Source organism: Globicephala melas, chromosome 2 (assembly GCF_963455315.2).
Source record: "Globicephala melas chromosome 2, mGloMel1.2, whole genome shotgun sequence".
In the NCBI taxonomy this organism is placed as follows: Eukaryota; Metazoa; Chordata; class Mammalia; order Artiodactyla; family Delphinidae; genus Globicephala; species Globicephala melas.
This window is the reverse complement of record NC_083315.2, coordinates 149764126-149785702: the sequence shown is the minus strand read 5'-3', so window position 1 is coordinate 149785702 and position 21577 is coordinate 149764126. Positions and strand designations below refer to the sequence as shown.

Here is a 21577-nt window from a genome sequence, read left to right as displayed (position 1 = left end):
GATATGCAAATTGAAATATTTTAGAGGAATTATTCTACTTGTTCATCTTTCTGGTAGTGGTTCAGGTCAGAGTAGTGTTGTGTAATATTTATTTAACACTGTAACATACCATATAACAGATCAAATTTTATGACCTTAATGGATCAGTTTACCTTTTAAATGACTTTAGTCATTAAATAGCTTAAGTGTAGATTTTAGTTATCTTTCTTTGGTTTCTTTGCCTTTTGAAGGGTTTATGAATGCTTAGCCTTCACTGATATTCTTTTGTATAGCAGTTTCCAAAGTTTTGAGGTTGTTTAACCTTATTGCAGTGTGTGGGTATGTGTGAGCATGCCTGAGACTTGATATGGTGTTATGTCACCATGACATTTTCCTGAAGGGACTCTTGAAGCCTGTACTACAAATTATGGTTTAATAGAAAGAGGTGATATCGTTTAGATATTAGAAACCAAACAGTTATGGTAGCTATATGTCTTTTCATTTAGCCTGATTGGAAACAGCACCATATGATTTTAATATGAATTTTTGTTACTTTGAATAGTTGAGGAATTGGTTATCATGTTTCTCAGAGCTTTTACCTGAAGCATTCATTTCAGTGCAGTTTGCCTGTTGGTGTTGAGATGCTAATTATTAACATCTGTTCATTGTATTTTTAAAAATTAATTTATTTTTGGCTGCGTTGGGTCTTCGTTGCTGCGCGTGGACTTTCTCTAGTTGCCGCGAGTGGGGCCTGCTCTTCATTGCGGTGTGCGGGCTTCTCATTGCGGTGGCTTCTCTTGTTGCGGAGCACGGGCTGTAGGCACGCGGGCTTCAGTAGTTGTGGCACGTGGACTCAGTAGTTGTGGCTCACAGGCTGTAAAGCACAGGCTCAGTAGTTGTGGCACATGGGCTTAGTTGCTCCGCGGCATGTGGGATCTTCCTGCACCAGGGCTTGAACCTGTGTCCTCTGCATTGGCAGGCGAATTCTTAACCACTGTGCCACCAGTGAAGTCCTGTTCATTGTATTTTTAAAAATACTAACACAATAAATTTTTTTAAATTATTTGTTTGCTTATTTATTTATTTATTTGGCTGTGCTGGGTCTTTAGTTGCGGCACACAGGATCTTTTGATTGTGGCATGCGAACTCAGTTGCGGCATGTGGGATCTAGTTCCCTGACCAGGGATCTAACCCGGGTCCCCACATTGGGAGCATGGAGTCTTAGCCACTGGACCACCAGGGAAGTCCCACAATAAATTTTATTAAAAGATTGAATGGTTTAGTAATGATTTTGAGATCCCTTCCTGCTTAGGTACTCTAAGATCTTATACAATATCCCTGTGTAGTTTCTACTTTCTCTTCCCAAGGTATATCCCTCTTTTTTTTTTTTTTTGGGCGGTACGCGGGCCTCTCACTGTTGCGGCCTCTCCCATTGCGGAGTACAGGCTCCGGATGCGCAGGCTCAGCGGCCATGGCTCAGGGGCCCAGCTGCTCCGCGGCATGTGGGATCTTCCCGGACCGGGGCACGAACCCGTGTACCCTGCATTGGCAGGCAGACTCTCAACCACTGCACCACCAGGGAAGCCCATATCAATCTATTTTTATCCTTTAACAAATGCTAGTTCCTTTTGGACTAGCCTTAAAGACAAAGTGAAATAAAACACTTTAAAAAGCATTTAAAATACATTTCTGCTTTGAAAAATTGGGATTGGCTTAAGTAGATGACCTGTCTTTATGCTTCTGTATGTCTGCAAGGCCATCTGATTCCACTAGAACCATACAAGGAACATGAATTTGGTACCCCACATAACCCACCCAACAGACACTAAGCCCACTACTCATAGAAACCTACTAGCCATACTTAATTCTCTGTCTTTTTTTGACACTTGTATAAGCTCCCATGTCCACCCCAAGAACTTTGACAAAGCAAGAGAAAACACAAGTGCTAGTAAAAGTAATTACATAGTAAAAGTTGCTTTTACATTTTAAAGTTCCTTAAATGCTGGCATACTGTGGATATAAAAGTGCAGAGGATTCTTTTGGTTGATCTCCACACCTCCCTACCCCTAGCATCCATTTCCTCCTTCCTCCTAACAGACTTTTTTCCATGTATTCTCTTTCCTCCCTTGCAGCCACATGCTTCAGGGAAAGCCAACCACCTCTTCACGCCAAAGGATGGGGCTGGTTGGCTAAGAATAATTCCATCCGTCTTTACCAGTCTCTAATTTAGGAAAGAAAATGTAATTCAATCTTGGTCAATGACGTGAGAGATTAAGTTTGCTGTAGGCTTCTGGAAAAGTCCTTCCTATGCTTTCATTGTATTTTCTATTCATTATTCTTTTTGATCAGAGATCAGGTAAAGATATTCTAAGAATATACAAAATACATTTCTGTTGTGTCCCTTTGTTTTTATCCATAGATCCAGCGCAGGTTATTTTAAACCCCTGTCTTGTCCACTTAGGGAAGTTTAACTCCAAGGATAGCCCTTGGTGTATGTGGTGAAACTGTTAGGAAAACAGTTAAAACCTCCCAAGTGTGATCTAGTTTTTCATATCTTGGTGAAGAAGGAAACCCAACTGGGCTGCATAAATGGTTTATATCCATAGAAAAGGATCGAAAATGTTTTGAAACAACGTTTTAACCAAGCATTACCTAAACTGGGGCAGTGACTAGGGAGGCATGATCAGAATCCTAAGGGGGAGTGAGAATGTAAAGTGTGGAACCATATGTACTTTTTTTAAAACCAGATTTTACGTTGGAAAAATTTTAAGTTCATAGAAAAGATGCAAAATAGTGCAGCAAGTTCCTGTATACCTTTCACTCAGATCTCTCCCTGATGTTAATGTCTTACATAATCATGGTACGTTTTGTCACATCTAAGAAATTAACATTGGTATGACATTGGACTACAGACTTTATTTAGATTTCATAAAATTTTCCACTAATACCCTTTTTCTGTTCCAGGATACCACACTGCATTTAGATCATGTGTAATTTTGATAAATTAGGGTCTCCAGTGAGCTTTTTCTGTGCCATGTATGTGGTCCAATAATCCCCTCTGACCAGTGCTGAGGAGAGAAAGTCATTGACCATGAGAATAAACAATACCACATAGGTAGTGTTTTGTAGCCTTTGATTCCCAGAGCACTGTTAATTCAGTGGAAGAGTTGGCTTTGCTCCCAGGAGAGTGGTGTGAAGTTTCCTGAGAAGCTTAGGAGCTGATCCTGATTGAGGGTCCCTTCCCAGCCTCCACTAACACTGTGTGTTCACCTCATAGATTTTTTTTAAATAGTGTTTATTTATTTTTACTTGTTGACAGTTTGCTTTATTTATGGCTGTGTTGGGTCTTCATTTCTGTGCGAGGGCTTTCTCTAGTTGTGGCAAGAGGGGGCCACTCTTCATCGCGGTGCACGGGCCTCTCACTATCGCGGCCTCTCTTGTTGCGGAGCACAGGCTCCAGACGCACAGGCTCAGTAGTTGTGGCTCACGGGCCCAGTTGCTCCGCGGCATGTGGGATCCTCCCAGACCAGGGCTCGAACCCGTGTCCCTTGCATTGTCAGGCAGACTCTCAACCACTGCACCACCAGGGAAGCCCCACCTCATAGATTTTACTATATGGAACTATCACCAATTATTTACTTGTCTGTCTTCTTTACTAGTTTGTTTCTAAGGGGTCAGGGACTATCTTATTTTGGAATCCTAAGCATCCAACATATTGCTTGGCATGTAATAGGTTCTTTTTTAAAAATTTTATTTATTTTTGGCTGTGTTGGGTCTTTGTTGCTGTGTGCGGGCTTTCTCTAGTCGCGGTGAGCGGGGGCTACTCTTCGTTGCGGTGCATGGGCTTCTCATTGCTGTGGTTTCTCTTGTTGCAGAGCATGGGCTCTAGGCGCATGGGCTTCAGTGGTTGTGGCTCACGGGCTCTAGATTGCAGGCTCAGTCAGTAGTTGTAGCGCATGGGCTTAGTTGCTCCGTGGCATGTGGGATCTTCCCGCACCAGGGCTCGAACCCGTATCCCCTGCATTGGCAGGGGGATTCTTAACCACTGTGCCACCAGGGAGGCCCCATGTAATAGGTTCTTAATACACATTTGAAGAAATTAATAAACCCTTGTTTGGTAACATTGATTATTAGGTCAACAGAAGTTTTGTTTTGCATACCATAAGTGTTGAGTTTCTCCTTCAGTTTGAGCCATCTTAAGTTGTCATTTCTGTGGCTAGTTGAGTTTTTCTTCCCAGAATCTTAAACAAGGAACTATAAAGTATTCATTTAAGGTTTCTCTTTCTTCTGATTATATAAATAATTTATTTTCCTTAAAAAATAAGAGTAGAACTGAAAGTAATAGATGGTAGTAGAGTTAGAAATTGTGTTAGCTTTTGAGTATATGTGTGACAATTCCAGTTTCACCCCACTGGGCTGTAGATCTGGCTGTTTGCCTGCCACTTCATGCACAGTTAATGAAATAAAAACTTCCTAGACTTATTGAGGGAGACGGCTTGTCAGATTCAGAGAATTAGTTTAAAACTTTTCCCATTACAGCCAAGATTCGGTGGCCCAGGGTCACCTAAGCATAAAAGCTGCCATGGTGTGGGAACACAGGGGCCTGTTCTAAATCTGTGGATTGGGCACAGTAGAGTCAGTTTGGTAAACAGAAAAAACATCAGGGTAGGAGGGAGTTGTAAATAATGCTGCTATTTTCTTGACTTAGAGTAAAGACTGTGATAGGGACAGAGATGAGCCAGTCTTCTACTTTGTTTTTCTCCAGACATCCCATGAAGTTACAAAATGAGCAATGATAATTTCTTGTTTCATTTCTCCCTGTTTTACTAACATTAGCTTTATATACCTTTCTCCTACTTTCTTTGAACTATTCTCTATTCCAGGGGGCATAGAATAGTTTTATATATACTATTCATTTAATTTTGAGTCTGAAGAACTCTGGATTATTTGAAAGAGACTGATGTAATGGAATCCACATTGAATTAAGAAATGTAGAATTACTTTTAAAAACAAGCATCAGGGGTCCAGAAATTTTATGTCATTTGAGGAGAACTGAGGGACTAAGATCTTGCCTACATTTAGAAATGCCCTTTATTAGATTGAAGAAGTGGAACATCGGTTAAAAGATAAAAATCTTTCCAATTCTGAAACAGACTATAACTTAAATAGTGGTTCTTAATGTGGGAAGTTGATTTTGAAAGAAACAAAGGGATAATAAAACTGTGTGACTAATGATGAGATAAATGGAATGCAGGTATTTCTTAAAAAATCTTGCTAAAAACTTTGACAGTGGATTTCCCTGGTGGCACAGTGGTTAAGAATCCGCCTGCCAATCCAGGGAACACGGGCTCGAGCCCTGGTCTGGGAAGATCCCACATGTCGCGGAGCACCTAAGCCTGTGTGCCACAACTACTGAGCCTGCGCTCTAGAGCCCGCGTGCCGCAACTACTGAAGCCCGCGCGCCTAGAGCCTGTGCTCCGCAACAAAGAGTAGCCCCCGCTTGCCCCAGCTAGAGAAAACCTGCGTGCAGCAACAAAGACCCAATGCAGCCATAAATAAACAAACAAACAAATAAATAAATAAAAATTTAAAGAAAACTTTGACAAGAGATTTTCTTATGCAAAACTTTTAGGTAAAACTTATAGAAGAAAATCTTTGTGACGTTGAGTTAGGCAAAGATTTTTTTAAAGAAATAAGACATGAAAAAGCACAAACTATAAAAGGAAGAAAAAGATTAATAAGTTGGATTTCATCAAGTTAGGAAAATTAGAAACTGTTACTCTTTAAACAACACTGTTAAGAGAATGAAAAAGCAAGCCACAGAAAACATTTGCCGAATGTATATCTAATAAAGGACTTGTATTCAGAATTTATAAAGAACTCTTACAACTCAGTAGTAAGAAGACAGCTCAGTTTTTTAAAATGGCAGAAGATTTGGATACCAAAGAAGCTTTATAAATAGCCAACAGGCCCATGAAAAGATATTCAATATTGTTAGTCCTTAGGGAAATTAAAACCACAGTGAGATACCACTTCACACCTATTAGAATGGGTAAAATTTAAAAGATTGATAATACCAAGCATAAGTGGGTATAGTAACGGGACCTCCCATACATTGCTGGTGGAAGTGCAAGGTGGTACAGCCGCTTTGGAAAACAGTTTGGCGGTTTCTTGTAGATTAAATATATACTAACCACACGACCTGGCAATCGCACTCTTAGCTGTTTACCCAAGAGAAATGAAAACGTGTGTCCACATTACACTTGTACTTGAATGTATACCCATAATAGCCCCAGCCTGGATAGAATGTCCTGTACTGGTGAATGGATAAACAAATTGTTGTACGTCCACATAATGGACGACTACTACCAGCAGTAAAGGGGAATGTACAACTGATACAAGTAATGGCATGTATGGAGCTCAAAAGTGTTATGTCACACACAAAAGACTACATTTTCTATGTGATGTCATTTCTGTGGCATTCTGTAAAAGGCAAAATTATAGCAAAAGAAAGTACATCAGTGATTGTGCAGGAGGGTGGAGGAGGGGGCTGACTGCAAAGGATCATGAGGGAACTTTTGGGGATGGTGAAGTGTTCTGTATCATGATTGTATTTTATATCATAACCTTATACAGTTGTCAAAACTCTTAATTGTATGCTCTAAATTGGTGACTTACTAGATATAAATTATACTTCAGTGAAACTGATTTTGACAAGAGATTTGACAAGAGATTTTTTTTAACCAGTCATTTATATAGGATTAGAGAATGGATTTAAATTAGTTTGGATCTGAATTTGTTATAGGCATTAAAATAATTTTGAAATAATAATATCACTGAACTGAGTTGCAAAGAGCTTACTAGTTATCAGTGTTGGGTCAAGTTGAGGTTAATATTATTAATGAAAACAGATGGAAATAAAATACAAATTTTATTTGAAGAAGTTGCTAGATCAGAGAATGAGAGTTCTAAATAACTAAGGAAAAAAAACTTGAGGGCTGATTTTGAATTCCCCCTCTGGCCTAAATCTTTACTCGGTCTAATACAGTTGACCATCAATTTCTAGAAATAGTCACTTCCTTTTGCCTCCAATAAATTACTTTTATTGGGTGGACCAAAAAGTACCTTCAGTTTTTTAAGTAGAAATAAAAGACACAGTTTTCATTTTCACCACGAACTTTATTGAACAACATTTTCACCCTTTTGTTCCACTACCTTCTGCCATTTTTCAGGCCATTTCATAATTCCATCTTCCCAAAACTTTTTATCTTTTTTGAGCAAAGAACTGTTCCAGGTGCCTTTTACAGTCTTTCAGGGAATTGAAATTTTTTCCATTAAGAGAATTTTGTAAAGACCGAAGTAAATGGAAATCGGAAGGTGCAATGTCTGGTGAATACAGCGGATGAATCAGAACTTCCCAGCCAGGCTCTAACAGTTTCTGCCTGGTCATCAAAGAGACATGCGGTCTTGCGTTATCCTGATGGAGGATTATGCATTTTCTGTTGACTAATTCTGTATGCTTTTTGTCGAGTGCTACTTTCAGTTGGTCTAGTTGTGAGCAGTACTTGTTGGAATTAATCATTTGGTTTTCCGGAAGGAGCTTATAATAGAGGACTCCCTTCTAGTCCCACCATGTACACAATGTCACTTTCTTTGGATGAACTGGCCTTTCGTATGGTTGGTGGTGGTTCATTTCGCTTGCCCCACCATCTCTTCCATTCCACTTTGTTGTACAGTATCCACTTTTCATCGCCTATCACAATTCGTTTTAAAAACGGAACGTTTTCATTACGTTTCAGTAGAGAATTGCATGCAGAAATATGATCAAGAAGCTTTTTTTCTCTTAACTTACGTGGAACCCAAACATCAAAGTGATTCACATAACCAAACTGGTGCAAATGATTTTCAATTCTTGATTTGGATATTTTGAGTATGTCGGTTATCTCCCGCGTGATATAACGTTGATTGTTCTCAATTATTGTTTCAATTTGATTGCTATCAACTTAAATTGGTCTACCCAACAGTGGAGCATTGTCCAGCAATAAATCTCCAGCACGAAACTTTGCAAACTACTTTTGACACATTTGATTAGTCACAGCACCTTCTCCATACACTGCACAAATCTTTTTGTGCATTTCAGTTGCATTTTTATCTTTCTTGAAATAATAAAGCGTAATATGCCGAAAATGTTCCTTTTTTTCTTCTGTCTTCAATGTTAAAATGGCTACACAAAAAATCACCAATTTTGATAAGTCTTTTTTTAAATGCACACTGATATGACAGCTGTCACATACAATCTAACAAAATTGTTTCAAGTGAAGTTAAAGACAGCTAAGTGCTTACTAGAGCCATCTTATGGAAAAAAACAAATGAACCTTTTGGACAACCCAATACAATTTTTCTCCTCTGAGTTTCTTCTCATTTTGATTTGCTAGCTCTTTTTGGGGGGCAAGGGCAGGGTATATTTAACGTTGATCCCCTCAGGCTTCTATGATTAGTCTTTTTCTTGGTCTGCCTCCTTTCTCTGGCAGTCTTTTCCCATTCTCCATGTCTTTTAACTGCCCTCAGGATCCTGGTATCTATAGCTTCAGATGCTGATTTCCACTCATCTTGTGGATATACTCAACTGGATATCCTATAGACACTTTAAACTTAACATGTTCAGTTCTGCACTCATTACTTTCCTTACATATTTGCTCTGCCTCCTTAATTCTCTACCATTATTCATCCAGGCTCCCAAGCATAGAAAATCCTGATTTGTCCTTGGCTTCTTGCTCTCTTTGATCTTTTCAGCCTTGCAGATCACCAATCTGTTGCTTCTAACAGAAATAAAGCATATGCTAGTCTTCCCTCTCTACATCACAGCCAGTGCCTAGTAGCTCCCTTGGACCAGTATCCTCTTGTCTCTCAGCCATTGATCTGTCTTTCTCTTCAGAGTCTCTTTCACATTGCCCCCAGAGTTACTTCTTTTTAAATTGTGATCCTCTTACTCCCTTAGTTAAAAAACATCTCTTGGGGCTTCCCTGGTGCCGCAGTGGTTGAGAGTCTGCCTGCCGATGCAGGGGACACGGGTTCGTGCCCCGGTCCGGGAAGATCCCACATGCCGCGGAGAGGCTGGGCCCGTGAGCCATGGCCGCTGAGCCTGCGCGTCCGGAGCCTGTGCCCCGCAAGAGGAGAGGCCACAACAGTGAGAGGCCCGCGTACCGCAAAAAAAAAAAAACATCTCTTGTGGTTTTGTTGTCATTGTTGCTTAGAGTCTAATAAAATGAAGTCATATTCCTTTAAAATTACAAATTAAATATTTCTGAGCTCTCATTCTTCCTATCCCAAGAATGTCTTTCCCTCCCGCCCCTTTTTGGAGGTTCTTCTTGATGCATCAGGATTCCTGGGTAAGAGGGTAGGCTCTGGAATCACACTGCCTGGTTCCTTCAGTTGTCAGCTTAGTGACTACAGACAAGTTATTTGAGCTCTCTGTACCTCTGTTTCCTAATCTCTAAAATATGCATAATAATATGGTTACCTTATATGGTTGCTGTGAGAGTTAAATGAGATAATATATGAAACACTTCAAACAGTGCTGGCATATAGTAAGTTCTCAGTGCAGGTGGATTCTTCTTTTTATCATTATACTTGAAAAAGAAATCCAGAAAGCTTATTATTTTGGATGGTTGCTGTGGTTGTTTCCAAATGAGATTTCTCTGGATCTCTCATCTTTCCTGATGAGGAATGAATATAAATGAAAACTGTATAACTTGGCTGAACCAAGTTCCCTCAGGTACACTCTGTGCCATCTTCCTCATTTATTTGGGTTGGGCTGCTTGGGCATAAATCACCATCATAACCTGACACCCCCACAGCTTGGTTTGCACATAAAGCCGTATCCCCCAGGGCTCTCGGGTCTAGTTGCCAGTCTCAGCTGGTCCTCCCTTCCCTTATATTCCAAGTCTTGCTTCCCAAGCGCAGCTGAATTCCTTTCTTTTCTGGGTGCATCTCCATTTTATATCTGAGGCAACTGAAGATAAGCTAAGTAGATAAGCTAAGTAGCTTGTCCAGGATTGCTTCATTGTGAGATTCATGCTCTTGACCACTGCACTGTACTGTACTTAGAATCAGTCACCCTGTATGGCCCAGGTGGTTTTCTAAACACTTTGCTTTTGTAATGCTTAACTTTTTATCACTCTCTCTCGACTCAGTACTTTTACTTATGCTGCTGCTTCTACCTAGGATAGTGGTACTTTTTTTTTTCTTTCTGCCTGGCACATGCTTACTCATTCTTAAGTAATAGCCCCTTTGCCACTCATGTGAACACTTCCCCACTCAGGCAAAGTTACTTCTCTCCTTCCTTTGCCCTCCACATATTGTTTTTTCCTCTTTTGTGGTACTTGCTACGTTGTATTGTCCAGCTCCCACATTGGACAGGGTTCGTGGAGGTTAAGAAAAGACCCCGTCTTATTTATTCTTGTGACCTTAGCTTTTAGCACACAGTCTGGCATGCCACAGATGCTCAACAAGTATGAAATGAATGAAGAATGAATGATACAGAAGAACCTAAAGATGTTGGTGGTGAATTATAGTGAATTTGCTAAAACACAAAGTTTTAGCAAATAATTTTTTTTTATAATTATATGCAGTGTTTCACAGAACTAACCCCTGAGGGTTTTTTTTTTTTTTTTTTAATAATTCTACAGCATTTCTATTGACTGATTGATTGGCTGTGTTGGGTCTTCGTTTCTGTGCGAGGGCTTTCTCCAGTTGCGGCGAGCGGGGGCCACTCTTCATCGCGGTGCGCGGGCCCCTCACTATCGCGGCCTCTCTTGTTGCGGAGCACAGGCTCCAGACACGCAGGCTCAGTAGTTGTGGCTCACGGGCCCGGTTGCTCCGCGGCATGTGGGATCTTCCCAGACCAGGGCTTGAACCCGTGCCCCCTGCACCGGCAGGCAGACTCTCAACCACTGCGCCACCAGGGAAGCCCAGCAAATAATTTTAAGCTAAGGGAAAATATAGATATCTAGGGATGGAGGAACATAGCAGAAAAAATAAAATGTGAGTATATGAAATGGGTGGTAACGGGGTAGTATATCAACAGTTGAGGGGGGGTTGCAGTGTTTTTCCAAATTTTCGGCTCAGGTACCTCTAATGGTAGAGGATAGCGGGCACGTAACCCTTTGGGGGCTGGGAACAGAGCCCCAAGGAGCCTTTCTGCTTCAACTACAAAATATATATGAACGTTTTGAACCTACCCATGTTTTATCTTTAGGAATTCTTGCATATTTTGCATTCTATTTTATTATCTATGAGTTTGTTTTAATATGAGAATATTTTTTCTCCCCACTACCTCATCCTCTAATAACTAGACGCAGTGGGAATGTGTCCATTTATCCTCTGTCTTCTAGCACATTCTGGCATGCCCCAATGCCCACATCTGGGGAGCATGGAATGGGGTTGTAGTCTAATACAGCAGCATTCTAGCTTTCTGTTTTGGGGGATAGTTTAGTCAGGAGTATTATGTCACGGAACCAAGGAGGGTGAGCTCATCTTGTTCTGACTAACGAGGCTGTTCCTGGAAGGCTGCAGTCAGTTGGAGGCACCTCATTACCAGATCGCTGGGGACCAGCTGGAGAGAGTTCACAGAAGACCCACAGGAATGATTAAGAGACTGGAGGGGCTGACGGATGAGGAACGGATAGAAATGAAAATTGCATAACTTGGCTGAACCAAGGTAGCAGGAATACACAACTGTATAAATATCTCAAGAGTATAAACTTGATGGGGGAAGGCAGTCTTTTATGGTGGGATTTTGGGGTGGGGAGAATAAACCAAGGGTGAAATTAAGCAAAGGAAAATATAAACTAATAATCTAAAGTGTCTGTTGGTACACTTTGTTTCTTGGAACCTCCTTAGTTGGACCACTCTAACTTGTGGGCCTTTTTTTAATTGAATGATTTGTTTTTTTTAGTTTGACTTCCATGGACTTGCGGCTGGTGCTTCTCTGTGTAGAGAACGCTGGAGACTACATCTTAACAAAGCGAACGTCTTTCTTTTGTCCTGTCTTGCTTTGTGGGACTCAGTGGTTGATATTTGGAACTCCTATGTGCTGCCACTATCTCTTTATGCACCAGAATTCTGAAGTGGACTTTCACATAGTTTTCTTTTTTTAATTAATTTTTTATTGGAGTATAGTTGATTTACAATGTTGTTAGTTTCTACTGTACAGCAAAGTGAATCAGTTATACATATACATATATCCACTCTTTTTTAGATTCTTTTCCCATAGAGGTCATTACAGAGTACTGAGTAGAGTTCCCTGTGCTATACAGTAGCTCACAGTTTTTTAGAATAGCACTGTAAAAGTAGAAACTCAGTATGTATTGTAGTAATTTTAGAAACCCAGATACAGTATTTGGTCCCTGAGGTACTGGTTGGTTTCAGGAAATTATAGCCTTGATGAAATCCAAGCATGATTATATGAAACACGTACTTGGGAAATGATTGTATGAAATTCCTATTTGGAGTATGGAAGGCATAAAACTTTTAAATAACAGTTGAAATTAGCCAGGAGAAACATTTGCATAATGTTGCCAGTTTTATAGCCCTTTTCCTAAGAAGGGGTAGTAGAACTGGAAGAAAGTGATTTTTATGCTTTTTTGATATATAAAAATGAGTTCATTTATACAACACATTTATGTACTTTTAAGACAAAGTCATCTATACCAGAGATTGGTAAACATTTTTTTGTAGACGGTCAGATAGGAAAGCTTTGTAGGCCATACATCTCTGCTGCAACTGCTCAACTCTGTGTTGTAGTTCAAAGGCAGTCAAAGGCAAAATGTAAACGAATAAACTTGGCTGTGTTTATTCTTCTTTTACAAAACTTTTTTTTTTTAAACAAAAACCAGTAGCTGTCTGGATTTGGCCTGCAGGCTGTAGTTTGCCAACTCCTCCTGCAATAGACCCTTGCTCCTGAAAGCATGGTCTGCAGACCAGCAGCATCAACATTACCTATGAACCTGTTAGAGATGCAGAATATTGGGTCCCTTCTCAGCTGACTGCTCTAGAGTCTAGACCATGTTTCCTGAACTTTAACATGCATAGGAATCACCTGGGGAGCTTGTAAAAGTATGGACTCTGAGGACTTCCCTGGTGGCGCAGTGGTTAAGAATCCGCCTGCCAATGCAGGGACATGGGTTCAATCCCTGGTCTGGAAGATCCCACATGCCACAGAGCAACTAAGCCCGTGCGCCACAACTACTGAGCCTGCACTCTAGAGCCGAGAGCCACAACTACTGAGCCCGTGTGACACAACTACCGAAGCCCTCGCGCCTGGGCCTGTGCTCTGCAGCAAGAGAAGCCTCCACAATGAGAAGCCTGCGCACCGCAACGAAGAGTAGCCCCCGCTCGCCTCAACTAGAGAAAGCCCGCGCGCAGCAACGAAGACCCAGCGCAGCCTAAATAAATAAATAAACAAACAAACAAAAATATTGTTTCCTTATTTGAAAAAAAGGGTAACTTGCCTTTTTAGGGAGAAAAAAAAGAGTATTTAGAAACTTTTTATGTGTTCCCGCATCATTAAGAATTTGGGGGACTTCCCTGGCCGTCCAGTGGTTAAGACTCTGTGCTTCAGGCTTCCCTGGTAGCACAGTGGTTAAGAATCCGCCTGCCAATGCAGGAGACACAGGTTCGAGCCCTGGTCCAGGAAGATCCCACGTGCTGTGGAGCAACTAAGCCCATCCGCCACAGCTACTGAGCCTGCGCGCCTAGAGCTTGTGCTCCGCAAAGCCACCGCAATGAGAAGGCTGTGCACCGCAACGAAGAGTAGCCCCCGCTCTCTGCAACTAGAGAAAGCCCATGTGCACAGCAACAAAGACCCAACACAGCCAAAAATAAATAAATAAATAGATTAATAAAAAAAAAAGACTCTGTGCTTCCACTGCAGGGGGCACAGGTTTGATCCATCCTGTATGCCGTGTGGCACAGCCAGAAAAAAGAATTTGGAAAATACTAAAAGGTACAGGTAGAAAATAAAAACGTCTATAATTCAAAACACCTAGAGATGACCACATTTTTATGTTGTTCCTTCCAGTCTTCTGTATGTAATATAATATTTTAAAAATTGGGCTCATGATATGTAAATAAGTTTGTGCTTGCTTTTTCATTTAACATTTTATTTGTGAGTGATTCACTGTGATATTCCTTTAAAGTGTAATTTTTTTAATGCTTATATAGCATTCTAATGGATCTCTTATAGTTTATGCAGTTCTTCTCTTGTTTCTGGCTCCTTTAAACTGGTTCCAATTGCTAGTTGACCCAGGTTTTGGCTGATGTACTTGGCAAGTCTATCACCATATTTTAAAATAATTACACATACTTATTTATTTTTAATTATAAAAGTTTGACAACTTGTTTGATCTGGTGGCTTTCACCCATTCTGTTCTTCTGGTCTTGTTAGCATTTTGTGTTTTCTTTTTTGGTCTCCCATGATAGAGAAGCAGTAGAGTGGTCATCAGAAGCATGGAGTCTGAGTCCAGGTTGTCTGGGTTTGACTCAACTCTACTATGTACTGTGTGTAATCTTGAGAAAGTACCTTGAGAAAATGCCTCAGTTTCCTCATCTGTAGAATAGGGATAATTGTATCTGTGTCTTAGGGTTGTGAGTTAATACACATGAAGCACTGAGAACAGTTCCTGCCACGTGGAAAGGGACTGTCTCTTTTCATTTACTGATCAGTAGTTTCTTCTCATGTGTTTTATGGCGGCTATTCTTGCCAGAAACCCCTTTCTGCTACATTTAGTTCATGAATATCTTTGAGTTACAGACTGACTTTACTGAACTTTGTTACTCAGTGACTTTATCTTGAATGGTCACAAAAATTTTCCCCTTACTCACAGTAGCAAATTTTACTGTTTTAAAGATAAAGTCAGTATTGTTTAACCGTGTCTTGGAAATGCATACGTGGGTACAAAGGGAGCAGACTGCATAGGCTGACTGATTGGGTTTTAAAGCTCTTTGGTGGTTTCCTCTTTCCAGCTGAGTATTACCTGATTCCTTATCAGGGCACACAAGGCCCTCTGCAGCCAAGCCCTGCCTGTGCTCTCCTTTCATTTCTCTTCACCTTGTTCCCAGCCCCATTAAAGTGAAACTGGGTGTGTGGTTGTGACGAGGCTCGCTCTAAATCTGTGCTCCACTCTGCATCTGCTGAAGGGTTGGAATCCACTGAAGTGCTGGAGCTCTCTTCTGGGGAGTGACGCAGCTAAGCCCGTGAGATCGCCCCTTGGCTTTTCTTGCGGACTTTTAATTGGGAAAACTTGGTCAGAGATTACCTGCCCTTGGTTATGTTTAGTGCCACAGGGTTTCCATTGTCTATTCTATACCTCCTCTTTGTTGTTTTCTGGGGGTTCTCTTTGAGAGATAAAAATCTATTCCACTGACTCTTTTTTTCTTTGTAGCGTAGGATCCCGAGACAGCAGAACAGATGCACCCTTTGGCAGCCAATTGCACCCTGCACTAGAGAGAAGTCCAGGGATGTTATATTTTGGGATTATATTTCTCCACCGTGGAATTCATGCAGTTCATTCCAGAAACATTGACCCTCTGCTTCTGTGACACACCCTCGCTGAAGGTCTGATGGACAGACACTTTCTCTTGACCTTGCAGCTGTTTTCTTTCACGTGGAAGTTGGAAGACAAGGTGAAAGTGGCCAAAAGTTACCTGCTTTGGTGGATAGGTGTGCTCCCCTTGGTTCTCAGAACATGGGCCCTCGTTTAAAGGTAAGGTGACAGACTAGTTAAGACTTACTTATTATTGGGATGTAGAACATGGACTCAGTGACCAGTTTCTAAGCCCTCTCAGCAGGGGATAGCATTGACGTGCACAACTGCAGTTGGAATTGACTTTGCTCCCAGCAGAGCAAATTTGAGTATGAAGAAATCAATTCTCCATTTCTGGGAATAGACTTTCTCACAACCAATCTTCAATGTTAGGGCTAAAATTTATTTGATATTGTAATTATAAATCTTTTACTAAAAAAAAAGGCAAAGAGTTTTAGAATATGTATATCAATCAACTTTCTAACATTCCCTTGAGACATTTCCCCTTTCCTTTTTTGTAGGTAATTGTGAGCCAAAGTTCTGTAGTATTGAGCAACTTGCCCAGGATCTTTTAGTAAGCAAGTGATATTTTTGCATTAGATAATTGGTACTGCATTCCATTTTCCTTTGTAACGTTTTATTTTTATTTCAAAAGATTTAAAAAGGGGCCGTAAGCATTTGTCTTTCTAATTTTATCCTCGGTAAGATTGGGTAATGCTTTTCACACTTTCTTTTACCAGTTTCTTAAATCTTTTCTCTTCCCAAATACTTCACTATCCCTATGACTCCACTCTTTTTCATGATTCAGTTATATGAGGTTAAGAACACTGGGCTTCAGAGTTAGACAGGCTTGAGTCACTTAACCTGCTGGAAGATGTTCAGCAAGTCAACTTTTCTAAGCCTAGGGTTTTTTTTTTTTTCAAGTCTCTAAAATAAGAATAATAATGCTTATTTACCAAGTTGTATTGGTGACAATTACTTGGGCTAACATGTAAAACACCTAGTACATTGTTTGGCCTGTGGTAGGTGGCTCAATAAGGGGGTTGTAAGTTATGGTGGGGTGGGAGCAGAGACAGGGCAGAGAGGGCACGACAGGTACAGTAAGAGGACAGAAAATGCCTACAGAAGAGGTGAATCTGGAATAAAAGTGATTTGAGGGGTCACCCTAAAAGGAAACCCTGTACTCAAAGACAAAGGCATGGAAGCTTTGTGATAGCATCCAGAAAGGAGGAAAATGCAGAAGGAAGGCAAGTTTAGAATGTGACCATGGGTAAAATTGAGAGATGGGTAAGTATTGTTGGGGAGTTTTTTTGAGAGGTATTGTAGAGAAGTGGGACAGTTTATAAAGATCACATCAATGAGTGATGAATTGACAGAGCTGACTCCCTGATCACAAGGAGGCTTCACAGAGAAGAGAGGAGAGTTTGGAAAAAAGTAATAATTGGTATGCTGAGTTTTAAATAATAAAGGGAATTGGAGTAGAAATGTAGAATTGACCTTTTGGAAAAGGTCTAGGTGATCTAGATCAGTGGTGATGATTTGGTGGAGTGACAAGTGAATGGGGAAAAAATGGACAAGGACTTAACAAGGTCAAGTTCATTATTATCAGCCACGAGGACCAAGAAAGACTATGGCTGTTCCACACCGTTCCCCCAGTATCTGGCGTATTAAGTAGGTACTCAGTATTTGTTGGATGAGTTATTTTAGTATTAATTTTTAAAATCTTCATTATAAAAATTTTCAGACATAAAATTAGAAAAGTTTAAAGAACTCCCACATAGGCAGAGATTTTAAGTATGGTAAGAGAAACCTTGCCTTTTGTAGTTCTGATGCATTTCTCATTGAATGAAGTGTGGACCAATAGAGAGGTTTTCTCAGTTTCTTACTGTCTCTGACACAAAGGAGTAGTGATGCTGCTACTACTATTGATAATAATTATAATAATAATTAAAACTGAGAACTCACTGTGTGCCAGGCACCATTCTAGGCTGTTTACATGTGTTAACTCTTTTCATCCTCACAACACCCCAGTGAGGTACACACAGATATTAGCCCCATTTGATGGATAGGGAAACTGGCAGATTATAGAGAGATTAAATAAGTTGTCCGTGGTTACCCTGTGAGTGGCAGAGAACGGATTTGAACCCAGGTGGTCTAGCTGTAGTCTAGTCATGCCCTCATCCTCTATATTATTCTCTTTGCTCTACTGTTTGATTTGACAGTCTTGATGGCTGTGGAGAGTTATAGTGAAGTCCTGTCACACTAAAGGAGATGGTGTCATAGAAATTATTAAACTTCATCTCTTTTTACGGCAATGAGAATTCTGAAGCTTAGACAGGTCACACAGTTGCAGCCCTGGAACTGGTCTCCAGGCTCTGACTTACTGCTTGTCAGCTGCCTCTCACAGAAAAGGTTGTTGTGGTTGTCAGAGACAGTACATAGGAATTTTCCCAGCCCTCATGATGTGTGCCATAAATTTAGCATTGCTCTATCCCTCTAAGGAGTAAGAGACTTAAGACCACAAGTCTGTAACATCACCTACATATACTTCATTTTCTACTGACTGCTGTAACTTTACTGAGGGCTAAATGTTCATGTCCAGGATCAGATTGAATGACGTCCAACTGAGGGAGTATTTAAGACAATTAAACTGCTGGTTTCGGTTCCACCAAGTCACCTAGTATATCCTATAAGGCACAGAGAGTTGGTTTTTGAGAGATGATAGCAGCTTTTCAGCATAATGTCCCAGGAGATGAGATTCTTGTTTGGGAAGGAGGCTCACTAGTTGTGATCTCAAATATTGAGTTAGTATATTGTCCTCTGGAGAGCAACTTAATTCATGTGTATTGACAGTGCTAATGTTCCCTGTGTGGCTTTCTTTTCTGGTAGGACTTTGGACACCAGTCTAAATAGGGATTTCTATGAAACTTGACATGGTCATTCCTCAAATTACCTACTCCCTATGGATTCCATTGGATATATTGTTATCAAAGGATCTAATGGCCATTTTTGGTCACTCTTTCTCTTAAATTTTCCCAGCATAATCAGACATAAAAGCACACTTGGTTGGGGAAAAAAAAAAAAAAAGTTGTTTTGGTCCCTCCCAAATCTGAGCATAGAAATTTTCAGCTGTCTTGTCTCTAAGTTATATATTAGTGCTGATAAAAGGTGCTGGGTTGAGATAACATTGATAACCTTAATATATATTGACTTGAAAAGAAAGAATGAATTTAGTGCATTGTGGATTGGAGAGCATGTACAGTCTATGCTAAGGTCAAAACTCAGTGATAAGATAGGAATGTCAGTGGGCATTGCATTTTTCCTTGGCAGTACCGTGAGTGGTTCAAGTGAGTAATAAGATTGAAGTCTTATTCTGGAGATAAGTCTAAAAACAGTGTAAGTTTCCCCTCAGACTCTGGCCCCTATTTGAATTGTTCTGACTTTGGCAGGCATCACTTAGGATGAGAAGTACAGTCTCCTCCTTTGCTTCCTTCCTCTCCTTGGCCTCTCTGCTGAGCTCATCTTCCACAGGGCCTGTTAGTTTGTCTGATTGGTAACAGCAAAAGAAAATGGTTTCTCTTACATGCCCATTGCTTATTATTGGGATGACCCAGAGTTCATTTTAATTACATAATACCAACATGATGGTAATAATCCTTTTAAACATTTTATATAACTATTTCTACTTAGATGAATTACTTCCAGAAGGCAAACATAAGGGGAAAGTGACTCCATTATCTTCCTTGCCTGTGTTAATTAGTACCACTTTGCATGGGGGAGGTAAACTGTCCTGGGGCCCTGGATCCAAGAAGATGAAAGCCATGCTATTACATTTTGTAACTAGAAGTGGCTGTTTGTGGTATTCCTAGGGTGGTCGGTAGATTGGAAGTCTTTAGGAGGGGGAATGATGGTCTCTCTTTCTCTGAAATGTTGTAGGGCACCTGTCAAGCTAGAGAGAGATCAGGGATAGTAAGGCTGGAGATGGTAGGCTCAAGCCACATGCTCTGCTTTGTCTCTCTCTGAGACATCTGTAAGGAAGAGTTAGAGGAAAAACTAAACAAGTTTTCTTCTGCAGCTGCAGCTGTGATCCTCGGCTCTCTGTTGGCATTGAAGGGACCTGATGTTTTACGTCATTGGTACGTTATAGAAAGAGCTCTCTATTATTTCTTTGTTAGGGTTGCTTATATCATTTTTTGCCTCCTTACCTCCCCCTTTCTCCTTGAAAATAGACTTAGAAATACTTCCAGGCATGCCAGAATGTACCTTCACAGAGTTGGCAGTGTTATTCATTCATTTGGGAAGTATTTATTGAGTAATTATGGCCAGTGCCAGATGCTGTTTCCTGTTGAGTCAAAGTCGAATAAGGCAAAAATCTGCCTCCATGGAGTTCATAACATGAAGGGGGAGAAAAGTTATAATAGATGAATGCATGCACGGGAGTTTGAGGGAGCCCAGAAGAAGGAACCCCTAACTGTGGCAGGGATTGGGGAGGGCTTTTGCCAAGTGACCAAGGAAGGGGAAGGCTTCCAAATGGAGAGAGTAGAGTGCACATTCTTTTTACTATGTTAGGACCCAGTACATGATGGGAGGTTGGGGGTAGGCATCGTATGTGGACCATGGTGTAGAACAAGGGTTGGTAATCTTTTTCTGTAAAGGGCCAAAGAGTAAATATTTTCAGCTTCCCAGGCCATACAGTCTCTGTCACAACTACTGAACTCTGCGGCTTTAGGGCAAAGGCAGCCCTAGACAACAGTAAATAAGTGGGTGGAGCTGTGTTTCAGTAGAATTTTATTTACAAAAACAGGCAATGGGTGGGATTTGGTGCGAGGACCCTGGTATGGAAGTTCCTCTCTTCACCCACAGAGGTAGTGACCCAGTGGAGGGTGTCTTTGGAATTCTTGCTTGCTCCACAGTGAGAAGCTGTAATGTGTAACTGGCGGGTGGTGTGTGTGTTCTCTTTTACATAGGTGGCATCACAGTGTCTGTGGTTGCATTCTTCTTCACAATTAAGTTCCTCTTCGAGCTTGCCGCACGTGTAGTCAGCTTCCTCCAGAATGAGGACCGAGAACGCCGAGGGGACCGGACTATATATGACTACGTGCGGGGAAATTACCTGGATCCCCGGTCATGCAAAGTCTCCTGGGATTGGAAGGACCCCTATGAGGTGGGCCACAGCATGGCCTTCCGAGTGCATGTAAGGGAATGTTTCTGTCTCCATACCCACTGGGGTTTCTGAGTCAGTTGCCTTCCAGAATCCAGTTCAGTCTGTTGGTGGTGCTGGCCTGAAACGTTCATGTTCTCCAACACCTCCCCACCCCCACCCCCCAGGAACTTGGGAATTGTTGACATCTGAAGAGTCATACATTTCTCTATCATTTTGGTTTAATAGGTGCTTAGCTTGGAAGAAGTATAAAGCTTAATGTTACATTTTCAAAGTGAGAAAAATATTACTGAAAAGAGTAGGTGCTACAGATTAGGGGTTGGCAAACCATGGCCCAAGGGCCAAATCAGGCCCACTTCCTGCTTCTATAAATACAGACTTACTGGAACACAGCCACACCCATTCATCTTCCTGTACTGCCTGTGTATGCTTTCACGTTTGAGGAGTTCACCACAGTTGAGTAACTAACTGTGTATGACCCGCAAACCAACAGCATTACTCTCTGGCCCTCTGCAGAAAGTTTGCTGCCCCCTGCAATGACTTCTCCACTGAAGTCTTGTGCTTAGCTCCATAGTCTGAACCCCACTAGCCCTGCCTAGTGCTTTTGTTCACTCAGTGCCAGTGGTACCCACTGACTTACCTTTACGTTTGGGTTAGCAGTGATAATATAAGAAAAAAGGGCAAGTGAGACAGGGTAGGCAGCATCTGTGGTTCAGAAGTGTCAAGCTGAAATGGACTCAATGGTGTATTTTCCCCTCTCCTCAGAATACATTAAGAATTTGTTCGTGACTTAATGGTTTTCTTTGAAGCATTGAGAGAATTTGTTCCCTCATGTGTGAGCAGGACTGTAGGA

General features: G+C 41.1%; 1 protein-coding gene across 4 annotated transcripts in view; it reads left to right on the top strand.

Annotated features, from left to right (window-relative positions):
- Window positions 1-21577, top strand: part of AREL1 (apoptosis resistant E3 ubiquitin protein ligase 1) — a 43705-nt gene that overhangs the window by 2835 nt on the left and 19293 nt on the right. For 2 of the 4 annotated variants that reach the window (XM_030831733.2, XM_030831732.2), the window contains exons 2-4: window positions 15423-15743; window positions 19639-19699; window positions 20531-20757. In XM_030831733.2, the coding sequence (XP_030687593.1) occupies window positions 19684-19699; window positions 20531-20757 (243 nt within the window). In that variant the 5' untranslated portion in view covers window positions 15423-15743; window positions 19639-19683. The remainder of the gene's footprint in view (window positions 1-15422; window positions 15744-19638; window positions 19700-20530; window positions 20758-21577) is intronic. The other 2 variants (XM_030831735.2, XM_060295056.1) reach the window with 2 other exon arrangements.